Source organism: Polypterus senegalus, chromosome 1 (assembly GCF_016835505.1).
Source record: "Polypterus senegalus isolate Bchr_013 chromosome 1, ASM1683550v1, whole genome shotgun sequence".
In the NCBI taxonomy this organism is placed as follows: domain Eukaryota; kingdom Metazoa; phylum Chordata; class Cladistia; order Polypteriformes; family Polypteridae; genus Polypterus; species Polypterus senegalus.
The window spans coordinates 307,111,039-307,126,848 of NC_053154.1; the positions used below are offsets into that span (position 1 = coordinate 307,111,039).

The following is a 15,810-nucleotide window of genomic DNA, read 5'->3' on the forward strand; positions in this document are numbered from 1 at the left end:
ACAAGCCATTGAATTAAACAACGGGTTTAAATAATGAAATGAAATTTAGATGGTCATCTGTTGTCACATTTCAATGAAGAAAAGAATCAACGCAGAGGACTGAATCGTTAAAAAAAACAGGGCTGTTAAAATGAAGGGAAAAGAAGGTAATTGGCAATGAAAACTGGTTACTGATTAGGAAAGGGGTTAGAATGAAAACCTGCTGCTACTGCGGCCCTCAAAGCTGGGAGTTCGACACCCCTGCAACAGAGGCTTACAGGACACGTACTAAGTTGCATATAAATAACGTTAACTTGAACTAGAAGTTAAACACAATTAAAACTTCAAACCATATCTCATTCTCCTCTTATTACAAAATGGGAGACTAACGTGCTCAATACTTTATCTCATTATTCATCTCTACAACTCTCTTGCAGGACTGTGGTGCACACTCACTAACTCCCCTGTCACCATAGACATAGAATTACTGGACGCCGCATGACCACCAGCATCGTACGTCAACGTCGCCGCCATATTGTGAGTGGCACTGCTGTGGCATGAAGTAATGGATAAAGATGCCTCACGCATGTGCTGCTCGGGATTGTACAAGCCGCTGTACGCTCCAAACCAGATCCCGGGGATTACATTTCATAGGTAAGGCTGAACAATTGTTTTGGTTATATTTGGCCATTAGAAAATCCTGTTTTATAATCTTAACTTTAGCTACGCCAGGCTAAGCTAGCAAAGCCAAGCATTCATGTGCTCAAGTGAGCCTCCAAACAACGTTTTGGCTAAACGTATTTTGTCACTATGTAGATTGCTGTTAGCTGTTAACATTTCTCAAACTTTGAAGGTTTCCCAAAGAAATCCACCTCAGGAAGCAGTGGGAGGTAGCCCTTAGCTGTACCGGCATCATATGATCAAAGCTACCACTCGCTCACATTAAAAAACAAAGGAGGTTTCATGATTCCTTCTGAGGAAACGAAGGCTGCACCATATTGTCAGACTGCATACTCTCAAATTACAGGATCAGAGTGAGCGAGAGGAGTGCAAGTCTGGAGGAGATCAGTGAGGTTGTGGAGAGCTTTAAATGTTAAGAGCAGTATTTAATATTGTATGCTGTAGTTAACAGGGAGCCAGTTAAGAGAGTGAATAGGTGTAGATGTTCAGTGGATTTAGTTATAATGGCAGCAGCATTTTGAAGAAGTTGAAAGTGATGGAAACGTTTTTGTGGGATGCCAGTTAGAATAGCATTACAGTAATCTATACGTGAGGTGACTCGGGCATTAACCAATACTTCAGTACTGTGTTTTGCGTAAGAACAGGACTAAATCTAGAAATGTTTTGGAGATGGAAGGAGGCAGTCTGAGAAATGTTACTTATATGGGAGGAATTATTTAATAATTATTATTAAATAATTGCCATTATTAGTGTATAAATGGATACAAATAATTGCATCTAAAAGATTTGCCAAAATCTGTTGGAAGTAAACGATACTGTTTTAAACGTTATCGTTTTTTCATCAGAAAACCAGGTTTCCACGTCTACCTGTATTCATTTAAATGGCACTTTTGCCACTCGCACTATGGCAGAGGCACTGACATAATGTGTCGACTTGGCAACACAGTGAATGTGGTATCTACCTATACATGTCTATGGCGACACCCTCTTTTTTATTTATATATAATCATACAGCTTGTTCCCAGAAGTGCCATAGAACCAGCATCCCTTTAGCAACGATGCCTTCAAAACTTGGTTCCTTCACCGTTTATATACATATTGCAATTACAAATAGTTCAACATTATTTTCAGTTACACCACTCCCACAAGTTCCTGTCCATAAAGCAGTGGATTAACAGAATGGGCAGATGGAGGAGCATTCTTGTCCACGTCTGTAAGAGTCACAAAACATTTTTCAAGGAAATCAACATCACTCATCTTGGTTTCATAAATCACCTTTTCTCAGTGAGCACCATCTCATAGGCATCAAAAGACACTGAAAGCAATGGTTGCAGTACTACCCCCTTCTAAACCTCAAGGAGGCACTCCAGAAATTCAATTTCTGAGGTACAACAGCTTGTTTGTCCATGTCGAATTGTGGAACCTGCTGAGGCAAAGTGTGGAAATGAGGCAGATGAACAGCATCCTCACAGTTGAAGGTGTAGCTAAAGTTCGTTAACTCCCAAAGTCTGGTTATGCACACAGCATAATGGTGTGGTGAAGGAGGTACCAGTGCAAAGGCATAGTAAAGTGTGGGCACAACCTGGCATTGGTGACATGGATCACCACATGAGCTCCCACACAAATGAAGAGGAGCAAATTGACCAAAATGGGTTCTTCAAAGTTTATACCATTTTTTCAAATAAACCAGTCAACTGTGTTAAAAGGTGTAGACACTTTAAAGATGGGGGTATAGATATTATCCTCTCATGGATACCTGCTAGCATTGCCCAAGCATGCCTGGTAGACAAAACACAGGTGGGCCAGTGCTGGTTTCATCCAGGATCTGAAGAGCTTGAGATGAAGAATTAATGCTGCATTTGTCACCTTGTGGAGTTGGTAAGGCACAAGTCACAACTGGCTCATTTTAGTAGAGGGATTGCACACCACACAACTTCTAAAGGGTGTGTGTAAACAGATAGAAATGTTGAGTTTTTCAGCGTGTGGCTTTTTGCACTTAAATTTTGTTTTCACTTCATTGTGAACAGCTTCATACAACACACTAAAACAACCGTATTAAGGATGTATTAAGATTAAGTGCTGTTGCAAATAGGACTGGCCCGCGACTGGTAGGGAAAACATTTATGTAGTGAGCCCTTGCAAAACCAGTACACTTTACAACTTACACTGTAATCCACATACAAGATATTGTGCCAGAATGGCATTGGGAAGTAGCAGGAGGACAGGACCCGACCTTCCCATTATGAAGGGCTGCCAGCCCAGAGACTGCCTTGTGTGGACTCTGGAAAGAAGTTCCAAGTTGGTGGACAAAATGGCAGCACAAATAACTGCTTCTTCAGAACAGATAACAATTGGAAATACAGATTTTGTGAAGAATTTTTCTTTGTAGCATTCAAAATGTTGGTCTGAAATTTAGTGTAATGGAAAAGCAGTTTTGTTGGGGTAAAGATCATTGTGCATGTTGCCAATCAGTGGTAAAAATATTTTGGCAGAGTATTGCTGAACACAAAGGTTGAACTTTTTGATCATATACCAGCCCCACCAAAAACACATACTCACACCATGTCTCTAACCATACCGTTATCTGAATACTGAACAGCTAAAAAAAAAGACAACAGACACCATTAAATAAAATCATTTTTTACAGCCAACTTTGGTACATTTACACATTTGACACAACTAAGAACGAGTGAGTGGTAGACAATGCACATCTTTCCACTTTTCTCATATTTGGCTCATTCTGTAACAAATACCAATGAAGTAACTGTACAGAAGCAATTCAGATACAGATCGGTTGAAATTAACCATTTAAAATTCATGATACAGGAATGTGCTTCAAAGCACTAGTAGTGTGTATACTTTCATAAAAATGAAAGAAAAAAATGAAGGACCTTTTAGATCCAGAGAAAACATTTCTAATCCATATTTTTGGAAATTTGAAAAGCAAGACATTAAAAAAATAAAAAGTACAATTAGACAAAGCTTTCTGGTTTCAGATGCTGCTACCATAACATTACTGCAATCATTCTTTAGGTTACAACAGCATGTAAGGGAACTGTGCTGCTGAAAGGTTAAAAACAAATAAGCCCGTGACATCAAGTGTCACCCTTTAAGCACACACCTCATTCATTTAAAGTGCATCATCTATTAATGATTTTTCTTTTTAGATTTTCCTCCCATTAATGGATAATGTGGCTACCACAAAAGCTACACTTGCAGCTAGCCTGATACAAGACAGCAACAAGCTTCCTCCACTAGAACAGCAGATGCAAGTCAACTTAACACTCTCAGTATTTGCAGACTTGCCAATGGCATGCGCTTCATCATACTGAAGATGTGATTGCACTGAACCTGCCATTAAGGAGGAAGAAGCCAGAAAAAAGAAACTAAAGCAGCAGCATCATGTTTACATATTTACAAGTGTGTGCCACTAAACTTTAGCACCTCACTTTATTTTTAGGGATTACAGTGAGATGGAGAATTTAGACTGAAAGAAAAACACACCCCCAAAACCAGAAAGCTCACAAATTTTAGGCACAGTAATAGCATTCACATCAAGGCCACACTTGGTGTGCAAACTCCACAAGACGACAAATAAAAACGGTGTCAGACTAACTCCATCGACAACTTGCCACCATTATTCTACCAAAACTGGAGGATGTCAGTGCATTCTTGTATCTTCCCCATGCTCCAAAGGGTACAACAATAGCAGTCACGTTATCTTGTGCGCCATATTGGAGTGCCTAAAAAATTTGAAAGACATTAAAGATTAACTACATGCTAATTTCTTCTGAAGTGACAATTACATCCTAAAACTGCACATTAAAAATGTCTACCATGACACACCAATTTTAGAATGGAAAAATATACAAATATGAATGCATGGAAAGAGTAACCATGCTAAGGTTAGCAATTACTGTTTCACTTCCAGTTGAGTACCAATTCTAAAAGCACTCACAAACATGTTTAACTCTTGAGGGCTGAATATTTTTTCCAAAAAACAGTTTTCTGAAAAGCATCCAAAGCAAGGGTCTCACACATAAATCAACCTAAACAATCAGCTGCTGGGTGCTGTGGCCACCAGTTCAGTCTCTAGTGGCTCGAGACACTCATGGGCGGCAGCACAGCCATCTTCCCATGATGGGGGTAGGGACGGCGGCAGCAGTCACGGTCACAGCGCAACGCGATCTAGCTTGTACCTCTCATGTCATTATGAGTTGTGGTCTTCATCTACATAAACGTGTTCGGCACCACGATTAGCTGGAGATCGATCAACGGTACCTCACTTTCGTTTTCGATCTCTAGATCAATTGCGAAAGGTCAGAGTCCAATTCAGCGGTAATACACAAAACGCTGTCCTCGGAGTAGTTTGCTTTGTGTGTTCGCTTTGATCTCTCACCAGATGTCGATACCATTTTTGTCGTCATTTGCTCTTCACTGCTCCCACAAGCACAGGGAATCTCAGTCAAACCAATGAAGCTAACTTCCCTTCTAGCAAAGAAAGTTAAACAAACATAATGGCGGGTTTTGTCACCATTTGCAGTTGCTTACTACTCCAACTTATTCCTGCCGACAAAAGTCGACAGCCGCCCTGAAAGAGTTAATACAATTTAGGCTGTTGGGGGCACACAGCCTATGCCCTAATAAAAGTTGTTCTCAAATCTATACTAATAAAAGGCAAAGCCCTCACTCACTCACCCCTAATTCTCCTACAATTCCATGTAGGTAGAAGGCTGAAATTTGGCAGGCTCATTCCTTACAGCTTACTTACAACAGTTAAGCAGGTTTCAGTTCGAAATTCTACACGCAACAGTCAAAAACATTTTCCATGTTGAACTTTATTATTTATGGCCCCATCTTCACAAAATTTGGTAGGCGGTTTCCCTGTGCTAACCAAAACCGATGTACGTACTTATTTTAGTGGTATGACGCCACTTTCGGCCACCATATTGAACTTTCCAATGGTCTTTGTTACTTATGGGCCCATCTTCAAGAAATCTGGTACGCGGGTTCCCAACGCTAACTGAATCCTACTTACGTACATATATACGTCCATAGCCCGCAGCTTGGTCACCGTGTGAGGCAGCATTGGGTTCCCCATCCCAATGCCTCCCATGTTGTTAGCTGCCTGCCTATATAAGGCCGTCCGTCGCTCCGGTCTCTACATTCCCTTTCTTGCTTCGCCACGGGATTCACGTCTCCCTGCTGATAACTACAGCCTTTTTTATTTAATCCACGGCTTCTGCGCTGTTTTATTGTTCATTTATTACGATTATAGTTATTGTGTAGGTATTTTAGACTTACTTTACATTGTTCAGGTACCCATTTCCTTTATCGTTCCAACCGTACCCCTATTAACATGTCTATCGAGGTGATCACCATCGATCAATGAACTGTCACTTACCGAGTGGTTTACATGCCCGGAGATGGCTCCCTGCCTTTTCTATTCTCTTTGTTACATATTGCACGGCCATATCAGGCTCACTCTTGATATCCGGAGGAACATTGTGTCTTATGTACTATGTACTGACTGGTCAAGGTGTGGACTGATGACGGTACAGAAGATAATTATACTACACAGGAGCACTATAAGAGTGAAATGCTTAAGCCCTTCACCTATGGTTCTGCATGGGAGTTGATGGCTGCTGCTAAATTGCTTGGTTGTCGCTTTCAAGTGTACCGAAATGGGCAAATATTTTACACCTCGACAACCGCCAATGCCTCTTAAACATCTTAGATTCACAGGTGACGATTTCAGTAATGGACACTTTGATGTTTATGAATGTTTAAACTCTCAAAAGCTGGATGTGAAGTTATCAATGAAACCGGTTGTATGCTTACAACGCTTTAGAGATGCAGAATGTCACTTCAACACAAGTCCTGCAAATACTGTCGTAATTGAAACAAACCATGAAACTCAAGATTATGACAGCAGCAATCCAAGCTGTGAGATTTGAAACAAGATTACTGTTCACATTGCCAACTATATGTTGCATGCTTAAGAGTAAGCTCAGCGCACACAGCCTGGTCATGTTACAACCGGAGGGCCGAACTCACAATGTGGTATACAAAGAGATCCTTAAATAATTATCGGTATTTTTTCCCTCAGTTTAAAAAGGTTTAATTTTCTTCTTAATAAAAATTTTAAGGCAGTACTTCGCCGCTGCGAAGTATGGGTATTTTGCAAGTATAAATGTATGTATGTATGTATACACATATGCGCCAGCAACACTCATGACAATGACAAAACAATTACATTGTCAATCATCTTACGTTATTATTAAAATGTTTCAAAAATCTTACCTGATCTGTAACAATAACAGCAGCTTCTGACGAGTCTTGACATTTTTTGACAATATCACACATTTCTTGAACTTCCATTATTCCACTGACTCCATCGGTAGCTAATATCAGGAAAGAGTCTCGAGATTCCTGCAACTGCACAATCAAATTTGTTGAGAAGGTTTCTCCAAATACTATTGATCACACACTAAAAGTAGATCTCAAATCTGTAATTTGCATACCATTACTTTTGTAGTCTCAGGTTCTGCAATAACACCATATGGTTTAACTTGAAAATCTCCAATACTCCTGGTCATCGCCAGCCTCCCATTAACATAGGGTTCACCAGCACTGTTCCACTCGATAAATCCACCAAACTGCTGAATTCTGCAAAAGACCATGAAAGAGTTTGTAAATAGAAATGATTTCTGAAGAGTAAAACTGAATAAATTATTTGTTTTGCCATGGAATGGACTGGGGACCTAGTCTGGGACATTTTCTTGCTTTCTGCTGCTGGAATAAGCTTCTGATCATCCGCATTAACAGTGTATAAAAATGGATGGATACAAAACAATCATTTGAGTGGAAATTCACTACAAGAAACCAAAATTGGGCATATTTCCAAATGGCAAAAATAAGCCTTGAGGATGTGTAAACCTTTCTACCAAACAGCATCTACAATCTAAAAAGCACATAAGTATTTGTAAAAAATGCTGAAGTGCAGAATATTTAAAATACCTTTTACCAGCTGAAAGAAAAAAAAAATGGGAGCAGCTAACTTTAAATATTTAATTATAAAAACCTCACCAACTGCTGCTTGTCACTGCATTGCTCAAATAAAAATGAACGTTACAAGATGCTATTGCCATCGTTTACCCTTAAACAAGCTCCTGGGTGGTTTGAGGGGGTAGTGCAAGAATAAATCTGACACTGCTGGCTTGTCATACTGGTGAGGGGAAAACAGCATTTCCCTACTAGCAGTTTGTGTAAAATATACAACTCAATCAAAAAAAAAAAATGCCCAATTTACTAAACATGCATTTAGCTGTGGCAATAGCTTGTAACTTTCAGTGAATCTACTAGGCCTCTACCACTCCCCACATAATGCTTTATGGTGGGAGTGGTGGTAACCCTTGTAATACACACAAAATTACTTGGTTTGTAAATATCTCAAAAATCTATTAGGCCTAGACACAACAAAAGCATGATGAAGTACCCAAATATCTACAGAATGCATCATTTACTAAAACGTGTGAAGTATTTGACAACCTAACTTACATTTGAGTAAACATAAAATCATAATACAGGATTGTTGTTGTGTACATAATTAGAATGTGGAGGTGATGACAGCCAATAGAGGATAAATTAATCCAATAACACAACTTCTCTTGTAGATCTCACCTTTGCCTTTCATCTTTTCTCCTTGGGTTGTGGTCCTCAATTAAATGTATTGCTTTTCCTTCTCTGCAAAGGACAGCTGGGCTGTCCCCAACACTGGCAACTACAAGCTCGGTTTCATTGCGCAGTAAGGCAACAGTTGCTGTTGTGCCAACAGACAAGACAACCCCTAAAAATGAAAAACAATAACAATCAGCAAATTTGGAGGGAGAAAAACTGGACATTACTCCTCTAGCAGAAAAGTCATGTTCAAGAGTATGAACAGTTTAAAATCTAAAAATGGGGCATTTTATATTACTTAATAGTTTAAATATTAAATATATTAAAATGCAATAAATTACTTAAAAGCTAAAGTGCTACAATTATTAATGTGTTAAAACTGCAGCCAATAATCTGATTTCTATCTATTAACATACTATCAAACATTACAGACAGCTCAAAATTACATTAAATTTAATCAGAGTCTACATATGCGCCTAAATCTTTCAAATTAAATCGTACTACTGCCAACCTTAGAACTGCTCAAAAAGAGGAGAACTCACGAGGAGTTTACATGGTATTTAAAAAACATTCGCAGTCTTCAGTAGTCCAGACATGGAACCGCTGGACTCCATCACCTAGGTTGAAATATAAAGGAGGTAACAAACCAAAAAGCAGCCAGCTAAGGCTCAAATGCTTGTTAGATTCAAGACAAGAACATCTCAATTCCACTCACTAACTGGCAAAAGCATGTGAAAAGCACAAACACGAAAGCTTAAACAATCTCTTAATATTAGAACTGGAATAGAGATGCTACAAAGAATAGATCAGGGTCCTCATTTACCAATAACCTATGATTTGCTATGCAATCGCCGTGTACGAGGGCTTTAACACTAATGTGTATCAAACCACTTTACCACTGGAAAACACCCACATTTCTGAAGGCCTTCTATATTATGAACAGGATACATTAACGTCATAAAAAATGTTCGCTGGAGGTCATTGTGTCAAACTTTGTTCCATTCTACAGGGCATGCCTAACTGCCAACAATAAAGTTGCCAGTTTTCCTTACTTTTGCAATCTAAGTGCAAAGTTGTTTTACTGTCATCGACTGATGACTACAAGGTGGCTATTTCTTCAAAGTAAAACATTTTCTGAAGGACGAACCACCTGCTAAATTTGTCTTGGGACAGCATTACGTTCACTCTGCTTCAATGCAGAAAAGTTAATGGGAACATTGGTAAAGCAGTACTGCTGGACCTAATTCTAGAATTTCAGCTTTGCCTTAGCTGTTCCCACTACACAAATTATCTGTCATGGTCTATGGACTGTAAATAAACTGGATAAAATCATCACAGTGTAATACTGTCAAATGTAAAAATGTCAAATGTCAACATGCTCAGATATGCAAATTGGCATTTGTAAATGTGTTATGTGAATATTGGCAACTATAGGCAATATTTGTCTTAATGTACACTTTTTTGTTTACATGATTGATAAATAAGGACCCAGTCCATTATAAAACACAATCTAACATTAGTCTTTAAAAACTCATACAAATTTTTACAAGCAATTCAGTGAGAATTGAATTGCCACTTTTAATATTACATAATTAAAACCAATTCATCCCATGCAACATTTGGAAACAAGCCTACATTTTTTGCAATACGTTCATGCATATTTAAAAGTAACACTGCAAAAATCTTTATCTTTATTTAAATTAAATTATGGGGACTGCAAAATGCAAGCCTAAGCATACTTGTTCAAAATAAAAAAAAAATAATTTAAACTGCATGATCTTTGAAAAACATTTTTATACTAACTGCAATTCTCAATGTATTTTATTGAAAGCAAATACTCTAAAGACAGCTTTAGTAAACATTCCCAGTCTTCCCAAAACTTACCTTCTTGCAAACTATAAACATGCTGCAGAAAGGCGTGGTCAACTTCGAGAAATGACTTGTGTAATACTGTTTCAAGATCAAATTCTAACTGAAGATTTTTCCTGTGGAAGAGAAATGAATTACAATGCAGTTTGTAAAACAAGTTATCCATCCTATTAATTTATTAAGATGTGGTGTGGTGGGAAGCGGGTCTTTACAGACCATCAAATCTCAATTTGATATTTCAGGCAATTTGGATGAATAGAATATAGGTAATTTGTGGGGCTGAATGGCCTACTCTCATCACAATTTTCTAATATCCCTCCATGTATAAAATGTATTTCAAACATGGAAAAGCAATATAGCAGTGTGGTTATGTTTTTTCATTTCACATATGGCAACACATTTCATCCCAAGAAATTACTTCTCACCCGTGGTTACATTCTGCTATCTGGAATCTGGACATAAACTAGTTTTACATTTCTTGGGGGTCTAACGTAGGATGCTGCGACATGCGAGCTTATCCTTACCTTATGAAGTATGATATGTTGCGAGAACAGAACTCTGCAGCAGCGTCTCCCCCATGGCCATCGAAGACTGCGAAAAGCAACACATTGTCTGAAAGTTTCTGGACACAGAGGCGATCTTCGTTTGTCTTCCGCTTTCCTTTTTGGTTGGCGCATCCCACGTTGGGAAGGCTCCCAGCCTCGACACGAGCATCGGCTAAGCGAGGGGGGAGCAGGATGGGCTCGTCCAACCAAATGCCGAAACGGTCCCAGGCTTTGGTCAGCGGCGCGTGATTTTGTAATGTCACGGCCAGCAAATTTTTCCTGTCGGTGGAGGAGGAAATGCAGCGGTTGAGCGATGTCGACCAGCGTTTCCGACTGGCTACCCGCAGGTTCGTTGCCAATCGTCCAATCCGGCAGCACAGTATAGAGGATTGGGCAGACATGACTTCTAGACACGTAAAGGACACCTGCAAATAAGCAAATGAATAATTCTTGTTGAGCAGGTAAACAAATAGTTTTGGGGGATTAACAAAGGCAATAAGGCTGATTGGTCAAGTGAAATGATTGGCAGGGGAAACGCCCACACGTAAAGATTCTGCACAGTGGGGGTTGCCTCGTATCCTCCCCCAGGCATATGAATCAAGAGCAGACAGCTGTCTTTTCATGCATGCATTGTCGGGTACTTAAGACGATTATGTGACAATCGTTTAGCTTTTTAATGCATTTACACCAAAAAAGAGCATTTCGCCATATTCTAACCAGTTCAGGATTGCTTGGTGCCGATACATATACATTCAGTAAAAATCGGTAGCAACACAATTACAGTTTAGCGGTCTAACAGTTTACCTGGTAAATGGCATCTACAAGAGTTTACTTGTAAAGTATAGCACACTGCATTATCCAGATTCTCGATAAAAAAAAACAGGCACGCATGCGCAATGGACCGCAGAGAACGTTCACAATGAAAGTGGCGCCAAACTACTTCCTGAAATTAGTTGTTAATATTACAGTCCATTTTACTATCGATATGTGCTGCTCTTTAAGTCATTAAAACTGCACACTATTTCGATATTATTAAAAAGGTCACATATTCGCAGCCTCCGCGACGCAAACTCGCATACCGGAGCGCCGGGCTGATGCAACACTGCCGACTGCTTAAGGTGGGCGTGGTCGAAAACAAAAATAATGCAATCGAGCACGTTTTATAGTTGCAATTGTGCACATTTTCTATAAAATAATTTTGCACGAACATGCACAACATTTTCAATATGCATTTACAAATTAAAATCAACATTTCCCTGCAAACATTCCAAACACTCAATCACAAAATAATCAAACAACATATGCAGAAAAGCATGAATCAAAATTAAACTTACAAGATACAAATATATTCAAAGCTTTCTTATGTTCAGCTGCTGTTCGACGGCGCAGTCGAAAAACTGACCACTACCCTACAAGCAAGCAAACAAGCCAGAAGCCCTGGTCGTCTGGAACAGAAGGAGTGCGTCTGGCAAGGCTGCTTTTATAACCTTGGTCTGCGCGGATGGCTACAACTGCAGAGTAATTCAAGCGGAGTGATAAAACGGCAGTGTTGCGCCTGATTATTTGACCAAGTCCTCGGCTATTAACGCCCATAGGTATGTGCTAATGTTTTGAATTCGAAAACTTAACACGCCTGTTTCAGACATCGAATTTTTCGATATCAAAAAACTGAAAAGAATTTCTTAAGATAAATATTTAAAAAAGAGAAGCTCGCATCGTAAAGTCTATTATTACGGTACAATCTGAAAAAACAAGTAGAATATTTATTTAACTACGGATACTATCAAAAATGTCCAATCACTTTTATTTATTAACAAAAATAACTGTACATATAAATACACCGATTATTTTATTCACGTGCAAACAGTACTGTACAAGAAGAGTTTACCTTTAGCCGCCTCAAAAGCCCGAGATGGAATAATCCAGAATGTGTGACTGGAGGCATAACGCTTCCTATTGTTATACGTCAGCGAGAATAAAAGCCTGAGCCGGAATCTTCTAGAATTCTTTTCCTGTTGCCTATTGATAGTGCAATTTACATGATAGCGATAACAGATGCGGCTGTGTACCGCGACTTTCGTTATTTAAAGAGCAGGCGCCGACTCATCTTTTGTTTTAAATTTAATGTCCTCTCAAGGGAGTTCTTTTATCACTCCAGGCCTTGATAAATAGTTTAAACATTTGCCAAAGTGTTTTCTGTTTCACTTTTTTTATGTATTTTAGCCCCCTGTTAAGTTGGAGAAAAAAAGGAGCATTTAGGGTATTGGTCAGATTGACCCACATACTGTCAGAACTAGAAAATAAATCACATTAAAATAGCAAAACATACGAATGATACACTATAAAACAGCTATTTAATAAGCATTTCTTTCTCACAAACTGTTGCATTTTGATAACTGTTTAATTAATGTAATGCAAAGACAATTTTTGCATATTTTGTTAGAATTGTAAAATTACAATTGCTGTCATTATGATTTCATCTTTACATGATGAGCATACTGTTAGTTAGTGACTGCTTTATGCAGGTGCATCTCCTGCACTGTACATGCATGGTGTTGGTTTTACTGTCTTTTTTTTTACTTATTGCCATTAAATTCACCCTCTGGGTCAATTTCTTTTTGATTGCAAGTCTGGAAAAACTGGCTTGTACCTTCATCACGACACCTGTAGCTGCTGGGGATTGAGGTGGTGTGGTTCTCTCGACCTTTGGAGTAGTAAGTGCTTTGCCAGGCCCCTCCAGGAAGATCTGATGTCGGTACAGTTTACCCATATCCTATTGTTGGAGTTCAGTCCACACGATATACACATTAGATAGATAGAACTTTATTTATTCGTTCATTGTTCATAATTAAATTTGGCAGCCTTTTATCTTATTTTCTATAAATTATGATCACATAGTGCTGATGGGGGATTTTAATATACACATTGATGTGGAAACTGACATTTTTAGAAAATGTTTTACTTATTTGTTAAATTCAGTAGGATTTTGTCAGATTGTCAAAGGTCCAACTCATAATCATAACCACACATTAGATTTAATTGTAACTTACAAAGTTATTTCCGATCACTACTTATGTTTGATTTGGTGGTGCCCTTACCAAAACACTCATATATTAAAACAAAGACAGTGTGACATCTAGTTTGTAATTCTGTTTCAGAATTTATAGATACTTTGAGTAGGTCAAGCATAATTTTGGAGAACCATTTAGATCATTTACATCAAATGTACATTTGGAAAACAATTTATTATTAACTAACATTGCATTGTAATATGATCTTGAAAGATGCTCTGGACACAGTGGCTCCCCTTAAAACAAAAGTGATCAAAGCACATAGAAAGTCACCCTGGTTTAACAAGAACAATCAAGCCGTTAAATTAGAGTGTCGAAAGCTGGAGCACAGATGAAGAACAACAAAGCTGCAGGTCTTTCAAATTGCATGGACAGAGAGTTTTAAAAAATATAAAAAAGCCCTCTTTAAAGCTTGCTCTGACTACTATTCTAAAATAATAGATAGCAATAATAAAAATCCTCGGGCACTGTTTAGAACAATGGCTAATTTGACAAAAGGGAATTCAGATCTACAATGCAAAAAATACCAACAGACATTAGCAGTACAGACTTTATTTAACTATTTAATGAGATAATTAAAAAATATATGATCCCAGATCTCAGCTTCACAGTGAAAACTACATACTAGCTTGGCAGGCTCTGTCACACCTTGCATTCAACACTTTAGAAATTTTAATCCTGTAACAGAGCAGGAAGTCTTGACTTTAATTTCTAAAATTAAAACCTACCACTGGTTCCTTAGATCCAGTGCAAACAAAAGTAGAAAAAATTGCAATGGATGTTCTTGCAGCGCCTGTTCTTCGCATTAGCAGTAGTTCATTATTGCATGGCACAGTACCTGATGCACTAAAAGTGTCAGTCATCAAACCATTACTTAAAAAGTCAGACCTAGACCCACACATACTTAATAATTACTGTATAGGCCCGTTTTAAATTTAACATTTCTCTCTAAAATACAAGAAAAAGTAGTCGCCAATCAGCTTTAGTCACACCTTATGCATCAAAATTTATTTGAGAAATTCCAGTATGGTTTCTGCACTGGTCATAGTACAGAAACAGCACTAACGCTTGTTGTAAACGACATTCTGATATCCTCTGATGAAGGAAACTCCACTGTAATTATGTTGTTAGACTTAAGTACAGTATTTGACACCATTGACCATTCTATTTTACTGCACAGGCTAGAAAATGATGTTGGGCTCACAGGCACTGTGCTCGCTTGGTTTAGTTCTTATTTATCAAATCGATTCCAATATGTACAGAAATGTGCTGACAGTACTCCATTATTATACACAGAACTGAGATATGGTGTCCCACTGGGCTCATTACTGGGACCTTTTCTGTTTTCACTTTACATGCTTCCACTGGGATTTATCATTAGAAAACATCATGTTAATTTTCACTCGTATGCAGATTACACCTAGTTATATCTTTCTTTTAGACCAAATGAAGTTTCTTTGATATTGTATTTAATTAGTTGTGTTAGTGAATTAAAGGAGTGGATGGATAAGAACTACTTGTCTTTAAACACTGATAAAACAGAGATGTTAATTATTGGAGGGAATGACGCTGATCACAACAGTAATTTGTCATCATTTAACTTGTTTGGAATCACCATTAACTTTACTGAATCAGCCCACAATCTAGGAGTTATCTTTGACTCTAGCATGTCATTTGAAGTTCACATTACAAAGTTGTCTAGATTATGTTTCTTCCATCTTAAAACTGTTGGGAAATTAAGGTGTTTTTTTTTTAAATAAGCAGGATTCTGAGAAATCAAGTCATGCATTTATTTTTATTAGGATTGACTCTAAAATATTGATAGGATTGACAATTCGGTGTTTACTGGATGTTCAAATTGTTCTTTATACAGCTACCATCCATCCATTTTCTAACCCTCTGAATCCGAATACAGGATCATGGGGGTCTGCTGGAGCCAATCCCAGCCAACAAAGGGCACAAGGCAGGAACCAATCCTGGGCAGG

At 38.3% G+C, this 15,810-nt stretch overlaps 1 protein-coding gene across 1 annotated transcript; it reads right to left on the reverse strand.

Moving 5' to 3' along the window:
* Window positions 1-3,284: 3,284 nt before the first annotated feature.
* On the reverse strand, window positions 3,285-12,220 carry LOC120514705 (protein phosphatase 1K, mitochondrial-like). Its single transcript, XM_039735218.1, has 7 exons — window positions 12,089-12,220; window positions 10,734-11,179; window positions 10,225-10,325; window positions 8,344-8,509; window positions 7,185-7,329; window positions 6,964-7,098; window positions 3,285-4,403 (listed from the first exon to the last, which is right to left on the reverse strand). Exons 2-7 carry the CDS (start codon window positions 11,153-11,155, stop codon window positions 4,272-4,274), a joined length of 1,101 nt encoding a protein of 366 aa, XP_039591152.1. The 5' UTR covers window positions 11,156-11,179; window positions 12,089-12,220; the 3' UTR covers window positions 3,285-4,271.
* Between the last annotated feature and the right edge of the window lie 3,590 nt (window positions 12,221-15,810).

Coding starts and splice junctions, on each gene's coding strand:
- LOC120514705 (XM_039735218.1), bottom strand. CDS start 11,155: ATGTCTGCCCAATCCTCTATACTGTGCTGCCGGATTGGACGATTGGCA. Junction 10,326..10,733: donor AACATATCATACTTCATAAG/GTAAGGATAAGC, acceptor TCTCTTCCACAG/GAAAAATCTTCAGTTAGAAT. Junction 7,099..7,184: donor CTGAGACTACAAAAGTAATG/GTATGCAAATTA, acceptor TTGATTGTGCAG/TTGCAGGAATCTCGAGACTC.